We start from the raw sequence: 11299 nt of genomic DNA, 5'->3' as shown, positions 1-11299 counted from the left end.
TGGAATTTTAACTGTGTTAGGAGAAAGGAGAAAACATGTAAGAAACTACAGGTAGATGACCACTGAATAGGTGTGTGTACATATACACACACACACACACACACACACACCAAGAATCTTCCTTAAAAAACACACACACACAACCAGCAAAAACTATGGAGTAATCAGCTTTCATGGAATAAAATCTCCACCTTCCACTTGTTACAGAAAATGGCCAGAAATGGTACGCCATGGTACCTTAAAGTTGTTGTTGGGTTTTTTTAAGACAGCTCCAATCTTAAACATTTGACAGTTTGTATTAATCTGCGCCACAAAGATGTAATGTTTTCTGACAGGAAAAAAATGATGGCAGTGCCTCATCTTATTATTAGATGAGTCCTAGGAAAATTCGCACCACTAAACTGATGCATCCTGTGTGCTGGTGCAGAGTTTGGCCAGGGGTGAAGAGATGATGTGGCAATTTCTTCAGGGCATGCAACCCAACCCATTCTGAGGGCATCTTAACACACTACAGGTCTGCCGTACCTTGGCATGATGCAGGTCAACTCCATACATGGAAAGCTTCTTGGCATTCTCCAGGAAGTGAATTTCTGCCTCTCCAGGTGTCATGCCCCTTTGAAAGGAAAGAGAGAAATGGCAGTAGTGTAAACTATCAGCTCCTGACAGCTGGGCAAAATGCTGGTATTTTCTTCACTAGGCCTTTACAAGACAGGGGCAGAAAGAAACAGGTTGCACAGCGCTATCTGCTCCCAAACAACTGTCAGAGAACCCATTTCCCAGGTCTTGCTTGTTCTCAGTACAGAAGGACAGAAACATACTTACCGGTAAGTCTTATGCAGCTCCATGATGCGCTCTTCCAGCTCCCTAGTTTGGTTTGGAGCAAAACGAAGCTCACCAACGTAATTGCCCACGTGCTCCTCGACGTCATAATCTCCCAGTTCAGCTTGTACAGCATAGGAGCCCAGTAATGCATGCGTAACGAAGGAACATGGGAGGCGCCCACTGATGATGTCTGCTCGGAGCTGCAGGCACAGGTAGTATCTAGGGTGGGGAGGGAGTCAAGCAGTTGGGACAGCCGTGAGAAAAGCAAGCAGGAAATCAGGAACTTCCTTGCAATCATTTAATAAGGGGTGGGCCGTGTTTACTTCTTAATACAGCAAGCCATTTGTTAGTCACCAAGCCAAACACAGCCCGCCATAAAATGGCAGGGGTGGCTAACCTGAAGCCCTCCAGGTATCACTGAGCTACAACTCCCATTGGCCCCCTGCCAACACTGGCAGCAGCGAGGAATGCTGAGAGTTAGCTGCCCCTGCACTAGAGGGTTTTCAGACCTCATAATTTGGTTGCTGTCTGGGATTGCAGTCATATTTTTTAATCTGAAGGCATTTAATACCTGGAAAACGTCTAGGTGCAAAAGAGGTATCTGGCCCACCAAGCCATGCACAGCTTGATGAACATCCAGTTTATTAGTAGTCCAAAACATCTGGAGGGCACCAGCTTGGGGAAGGCTGCCTAAAATAAATTTCTTCCTTCCGGAAGAAGATATTAGGTTGCATCCTTCCAATGGCCAGTATAAGCAGTGGGGATGGAAGCTGAGGAACGCTTGTGCTATTCTGTTGCTTTTGATTTTGGAGGCAAGTCCTAGGACCTTTAAAGCCCTAAACAGCCTCAGTCCAGTATACCTGAAGGGGCGTCTCCACCCCCACCATTCAGCCAGAACACTGAGGTCCAGCTCCAAGGGCCTTCTGGCAGTTCCCTCACTGCGAGAAGTGAAGCTAAAGGGAACCAGGCAGAGGGCTTTCTCGGTAGTGGCACCCCCCGTGTAGAAGGCCCTCCCATCAGATGTCAAGGAAATAAACAACTGTCTGACTTTTAAAAGACATCTGAAGGCAGCCCTGTTTAGGGAGGTTTTTAATGTTTGATGTTTTATTGTGCTTTTAATATTCTGTTGGGAGCCACCCAGAGTGGCTGGAGAAACCCAGCCAGATGGGTGGGGATATAAATAATATTTATTTATGTTGTTGTTGTTATATAGGACCATTCTCCAGTAGTGAACACCTCTCTCAGTCATCACCAGCGGAAGTCAGCTTGATGTCAAAATGAGTGGCAGCGGTGGGTGGTTGAGGCTTGGTGTGTGTGTGTTTTCAGCTCAACACATTCCATTGCTTAAGAGGGGAATACGTAGCTTTGACTCACCTCGTGATGTCCTCTGTGAGCTGGGCAGGGTCTGGTGGGTAAAACTTGACGGTGAAGGCAAAGTTCCAGGGGCCACCTATGTAAAGGAGAGATGGAGAAAGGGGAAAATATGATGGAGTAGACATACTCAGCTGAGGTATCCTTTCCTTTGTCTCTCACAGTTGCACTCATCTCCGATTCCCGCTTCCGTGACTCCGACCGCCTCACACTGCCTCCCGCTTGCTATGCAAGGAAACTATTAATGTGCCTCAAAAAAGACAAACTCCTCAGAATCAGCAGGGATCTCTGCTTGACTGGATGTACACGGCTGAGGCACATGGCAGGGTGCGCTTGCCTGCTAAGACCTGCGACCCAACAGAACAGCCTTCGCCACACAAGAGAGGCTACAACTTGCTGTTGCCATGGAAACAGGCTCCTATCTCCCAGAGGGCCTGCTGTTTGGGAAAGACCTCCTGCGGTATCCGTGCAAACCGCTTGTGCAGCAAGACTACCCAATAGCTTACTACTCAAGAAGCCAACTCCCAACGGAGGGCTTTCTCCTCCCTGTAAAATGAAAGGAGCATGGGAGCCGATATGACCAAGGGCCTATGTCCAATCACCACGCTCTCCTGTCTTTCTACATCAGGGCAGAGTGTGCCGCTTGCTTTACCTCAGCTTACCCCTAACCCCCAGCCATGGCCATGATGGTGGGAGTTGCAGTCGAAAAGGAACCAGGTTACAAAAGTGAATGTTCCCCCACTGCTTGGTGCTCCTATCATATAATGTGTTTCATAAAATCATGAGGTTCTTCACTGCACTCCTTTCTTTCAATGATAGTTTGCAGTTACTATTATTTCCACTCTGCAAAGAGTGACAAAAAGCGGGTGTCATGGTCGGTAACAATACTACTGTATTGGTATAAGCACACAACACTCTAGGCATAGTATAACACTTCATACAGGCATCAGTGGCAACTGGAACACTGGAGAATGTTAGATCCTTAAGGCCTTATTCTCCCTCAAGCCTATATTCTTTTCAAGTCAGTTCCTTTTCAAGTTTGGAAAATATTTTGAATACAACAATCGAGTTGCTTACTAATGGCATCTTATGGACAAGGGGAGAATTTCCGCCCATCCATGTAAGGAGGTTACTATAGAGGCCCAGTTAGAAAACGTAGGAAGCCATTGAGTACACGGGATTCCAGCTACATTACTCACTGCGAATCTGTTTCTTAATTTCCTTGGAGGGATCCAACCAGTTCTGAAATGGAAAGAGAGAGCACATAAGAGGAAGTCTTATTTGATCACAGCTTCTTGAATAGACACAGCACAGGCCTCTATCAGGGCCACCCAAAACATACCTTCTGACTATCTGAGTCGCAGAATGTAAGTCCAAAATAATCCTTCTCCAGGAGGTTGAGGTGCTCACAGACGAGGTCAAAAAGCACCTGCCCCCGGGCATGTTTCTGCAAGACAAATAAATATAGAAAGAGTAAGAACTAAGAGCACACCTAGAAGCTATTGTCTTCTTTCCAATGCCTGCTAGGTAGGACAGAAGCAAAATTGTGGCTTCCTTCCTTGTTCATGCAGTCAAACATAATCATTCCTCCTTCATGGGCATGTAAGAAGCACTTTCTGATCCTGTAGATGCTGCTAAACCCACAAAACTATGAGTGGCAGGGTAGAATGTTAGGCATCTTCAGGTGCTGTTAGACTACAACTGCCATGATTCTTGACCATCAGCCATGCTGGCTAGGGATGAAGGGAGTTGGAATCCAAAAACTGTAGGCCAACAAGCTCCCCACTGATGCAAGGAAATGACTTAAGGACGGCCAGAATTATATTTAAGCTGCAACCCTAAACACAGTTGCTAGGGAGTAAGTTACACTGAACTGAGAGGGGCCATTTACTCACTGGTGTGTGTGCATGGGTGTGGGTGAGTGAGTATGCAACATTTGTTACAGGTAAGCAGTTAGATGTAGCATTTTCCCTAGGTTAGAAAAATGAAAGAAAACAACACAATATACTTCCTGACCAAGGGAAAGACCCACGCAGCAACATGGCAACTACACAAACGGAAAAAGGCAGCACATGCAGTTGTCAGAGCAAATTACTGTTATTTTCTAGCCCTTATAACTGAGAGGGGTGGCGGTTAATAATACGCCAAGGTAACTTCTTATCAAGTTGAAAAGGGTTGCTATGCGGCTTGCAACTTTCAAACAGCTGGTCCTGATGCAACAAGTGGACATAAAGGTCCGGGTATAGCAAACGTTATTGGGAAAAGATATCAGAGAGTTGCAAGTTTTGAGGAAAATTTGGGAACAAGACATCCCGAAGATCAAAGACTCAGAGTGGAATGAAGTTTGGGGTAGGAAGCAGTTAACAGTGACCTCTGCCCAAGTAAAGGAAATTGAGTTAAAAACAGTATCTTGTTGACATTATACTCTTACATCAGTAAGAGCCTGTCTCCAATTTGCTGACATTGCAGAGCACGCCAGGGAACATGTGGGAATGCCCTTGTGAGGCAGATTTCTAGGGGAAATTAACACTACTACTAAACAATTAATATGAATACTCTTGCGAACTATCTTGTGTCTATTTACGCCCTGGCTTTGCTAAACCTTTGGGATGTACCAAACAAAAAATATTACAAGGATGTTCAAACTTTTGTCATTGTTTAAAATCGCTACTCCCCCCCGCCCTCTTAGTATCCCTCCATCCTTTACTCACAACTTCTGCTGTTGTTTAAAATTGCCATTTCCTTCTCAGTTCCTTTCATCCTGACTTTACTCAAACTTTTGCCATACTTTTAATCACTCACTTCCCCCCTCTCAGTGTGCCTCCCTTCTTCCTCCAATTGCATGGCCACTTGTGTGTGTGTGTGTATTCACACTCACTCTCATCTGAGTTGTATCCAAAATATGCAGGTGCTGGTAATTTTGTTGCACAGTAGGATGTGTGATCGGTTTTGCAACAAGTTTTTTCAATTGTTGCATTGGATTCTTCAGTTGCACAATATTTAAACTCACCTATCTGTTAGTGCTGGGACGCGGGTGTCGCTGTGGGTTAAACCACAGAGCCTAGGACTTGCCAATCAAAAGGTCGGCGGTTCAAATCCCCGTGACAGGGTGAGCTCCCGCTGCTCGGTCCCTGCTCCTGTTTGAAAGCACGTCAAAGTGCAAGTAGATAAATAGGTACCGCTCTGGCGGGAAGGTAAACGGCATTTCCGTGCGCTGCTCTGGCTTGCCAGAAGCGGCTTAGTCATGCTGGCCACATGACCCGGAAGCTGTACGCCAGCTCCCTCGGCCAGTAAAGCGAGATGAGCGCCGCAACCCCAGAGTCGGTCACGACTGGACCTAATGGTCAGGGGTCCCTTTACCTTTATCTGTTAGTGTAAGAGTCCTCATAACAGGGGACAGAGAACTTTGGATACAGCCCTCCGCTTTCAAAAATAAAGAATAATAAATGATAGGCCTGTTATCCTCATGAAGATTTCTCCAGAGTCTTCCCAGTAACATGGAGATGAAAATACTCTTGATAATAGTGACAATAGCATCACAACTTAAGAGCCAGATCCTAAGACTTGATATGCCAGCACTTAGATTTGTAAAATGAGGCGCAACAGCTATACAAGCACGAGGCAATAAATGCCAACAGAAACCTTTTTAAATTAAGCAATTAACTTTCTTCCCCACAAAATCACTTCATTGTATGGAGAGACTCCTCATTAACCTGGCACAGCAAAAGGCAGTGAATCAATATAGGCATTTAACATGGGCTTTTTCCAGTCTTCTTATTTTAATTGAAAGCAGGTTCAGGAGATCAGCTTTCCTGAGTGACAGCCTGCACTGTACAACTAAACAACAATGAATGGGGGAGGCACCAATAATGTGTTTGGTAAAAGATAATAATGCTGGTTTCTAAGCTGCTTGCAGGAGGAAGAACATTGGTGAAGAAACTGCCAGATTTTTCATACTTATTTGCTGTCGGATCAGAAAGCCTCTCTACTAAACTAATCTTTCTCTCCTGTTGCTATGATTATGTCCGCCGTTTCCTTCAGCCCCAGAACTGGTCCTTCCATCATGCTTTGGATGCGTCTCAAGATTCTAGTCCTTAGATTAAAAGCTCTCTGCCAGTCAACTCCATACCATATAACTTCCTGACTGCCGCTTATATTCCTTCCTGCTGTTGTTCATTTCTTCTCCTTTCAGTCTCTGTTTGTATGCACCCTATGCTAGAATACCCACCACTACCCACATTTCTACTAATTTCCATGCTAATTTCCATAACAAAGCTTCTTCTAAATCTAAACCATGGGTAGGCAAACTAAGACCCAGGGGCCAGATCTGGCCCAACTGTCCTCTAAATCCGGTCCATGGATGGTCCAGGAATCAGCGTGTTTTTACATGAGTAGAATGTGCCTTTTTATTTAAAATGCATCTCTGGGTTATTTGTGGGGCATAGGAATTAGTTCATTCACCCCTCCAAAAAATATATATAGTCCCGCCCCCCCCCCAAGGTCTGAGGGACAGTGGACCGGCCCCCTGCTGAAAAAGTTTGCTGACCTCTGACCTCACCTTGCCTGATTCTCCATTGTCTTTTGAAACTCTCATCAGATGACACATTCCTGATGCCTAACTCTAACCCTAATAAAAATCACACTCACCTTTAGTAGACAATAAACTGTATTGGAATAGAGCAGGCTGCCTGTTATTAATGGCCCATCTAACTGGGGCCTTCCCCAGATTTACTTGGAGATGGCAGGGATAGGGATAGGCAAGAAATGCACTTTTGTGTACATTTTAATGAGAAACTACCTCATTCACACGCCTCTAACCAATACATGATCAGAAATACAGCTATTCTTTGAAATTCACACTTATCCAAACTTCACAATGCAGTGCTTTAACCCAAACAATGTGTACAAAGATGCATTCTTTTAGGGAAAACTGCTTGGAAAAATGGGTGCATTTGTCAATTCTGCATACAATATATATATATATTTATTGGAAGAAATTCACATTAAAATGTGAGCAAGTAAAAAAAAAAGATGTGAGCAAGTCTTTCATTAGGATTTTATTAATACTACAAAAATCACAAATCACTGCAGAAATGCGGAGTACTGAATGTAAGACTGGAAAAAAAGGAAAAACTAAGAGCACCAAAATTGACAGATTTGCTCATCCCTAGCGAAGGAACCTCCAGTTTGCAAAGCTTATGCTTTACTAATTCCTAAGGAATGCCAAGGGTGTGCATTTATTTGGGGTCCTGAGTTAGTAAGCTAGGAAAAACAGAATGACAGAGATTTCTGCATGTTCTTCTATGGACAAATAACAGCCACAGTCTTCACAGGATGACTAATTCCATGAGCCCTTTTATGCCTTTGAAAAAGCCCACCTTTTTAGCTTTGAAAGTTCTTAGGATAATCTATTTTCATCCACCACCCCCTCCCCCTCCCCATTTTTGGCTGCTTAGGAGAACTTTCATCTCTGTAACAATCAGTCGCTTTGCACTCAGTAAAAACTCACTCTTGAATCTCACTGTTGGGAGTTGTCAGCTAAAGAGCTGGGCTGCAGGAGTGTCAGAGATCAAAGCAACAGACGTCTCTGATCCTTTTCACCTCCTCTCAGTCCTTTATTTCACTTTATTTATTTAGCCCATCCCTCACTCTGATTCCCCACACTCCCAAATTATTCAGACCAGCTTCCAAGGTGCATTAGAGAAATGATTGATGAAAACAATCAATAGATCATAACGTCTAGGAACAAAACCAGTTTCATCTTTATATTGGTCTGTTTAAACCAGGGGTATGAAACTTTCCAGGCCCCACCGGTTGAGGGCCTTATCCTGTACACTCAGGGGTGACATGTCAGGGGGCAGCATCCAGGGCCAAAGCCAAATGTGGGCAAAAGGATTTAACACCATCTTCTGAAAACCAGGTAACAATGAATTCTGGTGAGTCTCATTAGGGAGGAAGTTTTAGAATGCAGGGCCCATTATTGAAAATGCCCTTAGTATGTCCCTGTCAGTTGTCTCTATTCCAGAGATCCTCCAGGATTTCGACAGAATCGCTTGCCAAGGTGACAGGAAACTCCCCAAGAGCCATCAGGAAACCACCCAGCTCCATCCTACTCCTGGGAAGACCATCCTAATCAACTCCTCACCCCTGCAATGCCTCTGAGTTCCAGTGACCCAACCATGACAAATGAACTATTCTTCCACTCTAATATCACTACCATCCAGAGTGTGCCCTGCAGCATGGGAAGGGCCAGGTATCCTGAGACAGACCCATGATTGTCATGGTGGACATAAACTCCTGAGCCACGTCTGACAGGGGATCCTCAGAGTGAATGCTAAATTCCCCCACCAGCAAAACAAGCCAGGGGGACTCCTGCACCAAACCCAAGACCACCCCCCATGTAGCTCAGGGAGACTGTTAAGCAGCGTGATGGGCAATAAAACCAACAGAATCCCTGTTCTGTCCCAGCCACCCAACTTCATGTACACACACACACACATACACACACACTTGAATCCATCAGACTATGGGAGAGGGCAACTGGTCAGGGGTATGAAGTCACAGCAGCCCATTGCAACTAAGGAAGAGAGTCTGCCAATACATACAGGGCCCAGCCTGCTTAGAGATTTAAAAGTCATAGCTAGCACAAATAATTGGGTATGGAAGTACAAACAAGACCTAATCTCAAGTTTACTAGCCACTCAGTAAATGCCACCACCAATCAAAGTCTACTTTATTTGGTCTCCAGCAAGCCACCTGCCTATTAGCCAGATTGTCTGCACTGTATTTGAGAGCATGGTGTAAGCATTTCTTGGGGCGTGGGGGAGGACTCTGAACATAGATTGCATCTCCCAAGATTTTGTAAAGGAAAGGAACAGGAACTATCTATCCCCTGGCCAAAAAAGAGGCCACGATCCCATGCATTGGCTCCTCGTTATGGGTTCCCTGCAGGCATCTGATTGGCCACTGTGGAAACAGGAAGCTGGATGAGATGAGCCCATTGGCCTGATCCACCAGGCACTTCTTATGGTCTCCTGCAGAGAGGATTGCACGGCACAAAGGCTACAACTAGTCAAGGTAAAAGCTGTGTGGTGTCCTCTTCCATCAATCTGGGATGGCCTTGGCCAACTTTGGCTGGCTAGAGGTCCCCCCTTGTTTATAGAAGCCTGCATACATTATAGCAGCAGCACAGGGCTGCCTTAAATAGCTCCATGTGGCAGCTGTTAAGTAACCCATTTCTATGCACAATGCATATAGCTAATTTTGTCTGTATGTGCACACGCTCCCCAGTTTGCATTGTTGTGGAGGAAAAAACCCAATTCATCAGCGCTCAAAGTGGAAAGAAAAACATTCAGTTCTTGATTCCCCCTAAAAAGGCCAGCACAAAATGACAACTCAGAACAAATATACTATGAACCAGGGGTCACCAACCTTTTTGGACCTCAGGGTGCATTGGGAAATCTAAGAAACTAATTGGCAACATAAAATATCCATTTCACAGAAGAGTAACTGCCTATGTTCAGAGTCCTCCCCCACGCCCCAAGAAATGCTTACACCATGCTCTCAAATACAGTGCAGACAAACAAAACCAGGAACCTTCCAAAAAGAGAGCCAACCTTTCCCAGCCAACCCACCCCCAAAAAATAATAAAAAAATTGGGAGAGGCAGAGGGCCTTAGTGGGTACCAAGGAGATACCTGTGGATGCCATGGTGTCCATGGGCACCACACTGGGAACCCAAACTATGGACTTATCACAACCCAATCTACCTCCAGCACTAAAAGCTGTAGAAAAGTAGTGAGTCTTCAAATGTCTCTTTAAAAATGCAAAGGGACTGATCTTCCATAACACTAAGTTTTGAAATCCTACTAGATATACCTGCCCAGCTTCTACATCCCTTGTGTTCCTTCATCCTCCACCTCTCTCTCTCTTTTGCACACACATTTCCCCCTCTGCCTTCTGCGCATGCTCTTCTTCACTGCCACTTCTATCCAACTAAAGCCAGCCAGGCTCTCCAGATTCCATGGACTTCTATCCCAACTCTTCCTTTTTATAGCAATACCAGTAGGGAACTGAACCCTTAGCTTTGACTGTTTTCTGACTGTTCACTAGCTGTTCCCTCCTGCTCCACCTCCTACCAGTTTTTGAACCAGTATGTCTTCGGACTTCCAACTCTGCATGGCAAACCTAATTTTTACGGTGATCATATTATAGACAACTGGGGTCTGGATGCATTTGGCCAAAGGCAGAGATGAAGTGAGAACGTGCCCCCAGAGGTTCCTGCTTGATCTCAGAAGCATGTGCTCTCACTTGGTTCACTGCAGGCAAAACCACTTGAGGCAATTTTAACACATTGTAACTGCAGCACAGCTGGATCCCACCTAATACGGCTTCCTCTCTCACCGGCCAACCAGATGCCTATGGGAAGCCCTCGAGCAGGACCAGAGTAGAACACTGCTCATCTCATCTGTGACTCCCAGCAACTGGAATCCGGAGGCAGACTGCTAGTGTCACTGGAGGTAGCACATACCCATCATGGTTAGTTGTTACTGGCAGTCCTAGCATCCGTGAATACTGCATAATTTGGAAGTATTCAAAACATCCCATTTGTGATGCCCATTTGTGAAATCCGTAACACACTCCCCACTTGTGATTCCCAGCTACTGACATTCAAAGAGGTGGCATATGTCACTTGCATGTGCCTACTTATAGCTCTGTGGTTCATATGGTGTGAATGCCCACTACAGATTGTGGGATAACAACAATCGCACCACACTGTTACTGCTCCGGGCCAACAGAAAAGTCTTAAATTTATTTGTTCCCACTGCAACAGGAATCACATGGTACAGACTGGCCTTCTCCTGCTCTAAGCTGCATGGGTATTGAGCCTTCATTTTGATAGTATGGGCTTGCTGTTGGTGAAAGCAGCACCAGATTTAGGGCGGTTTGGGTGGTCTCCCCGTAGAGGGTGCTGAGCTGAGGGGGTGCAAAATTGAGAAGACCCATAATTGAAAAGATTCATTTGAGGGTGCCAAATGTTAGCTTCGCACAGGGCACCATAGTATGAAAGATTACCACAGTCCACCCTAGGTGAAAGATAGGAACAT

At 45.3% G+C, this 11299-nt stretch overlaps 1 protein-coding gene across 9 annotated transcripts in view; it reads right to left on the bottom strand.

Moving 5' to 3' along the window:
* The window catches only part of EPB41L1 (erythrocyte membrane protein band 4.1 like 1), a 168448-nt gene that overhangs the window by 35124 nt on the left and 122025 nt on the right, over positions 1–11299 (bottom strand). For all 9 annotated transcript variants that reach the window (XM_081916591.1, XM_081916589.1, XM_081916592.1 and 6 more), the window contains 5 exons: positions 3536–3640; positions 3393–3435; positions 2197–2272; positions 823–1041; positions 526–613 (listed from right to left, as the gene is read on the bottom strand). In XM_081916591.1, coding sequence (XP_081772717.1) covers positions 526–613; positions 823–1041; positions 2197–2272; positions 3393–3435; positions 3536–3640 — 531 coding nt within the window. The remainder of the gene's footprint in view (positions 1–525; positions 614–822; positions 1042–2196; positions 2273–3392; positions 3436–3535; positions 3641–11299) is intronic.

This window comes from Podarcis melisellensis, assembly GCF_964234715.1.
Source record: "Podarcis melisellensis genome assembly, chromosome: 6".
In the NCBI taxonomy this organism is placed as follows: Eukaryota; Metazoa; Chordata; class Lepidosauria; order Squamata; family Lacertidae; genus Podarcis; species Podarcis melisellensis.
This window is presented reverse-complemented; position numbering and strand designations above follow the sequence as displayed.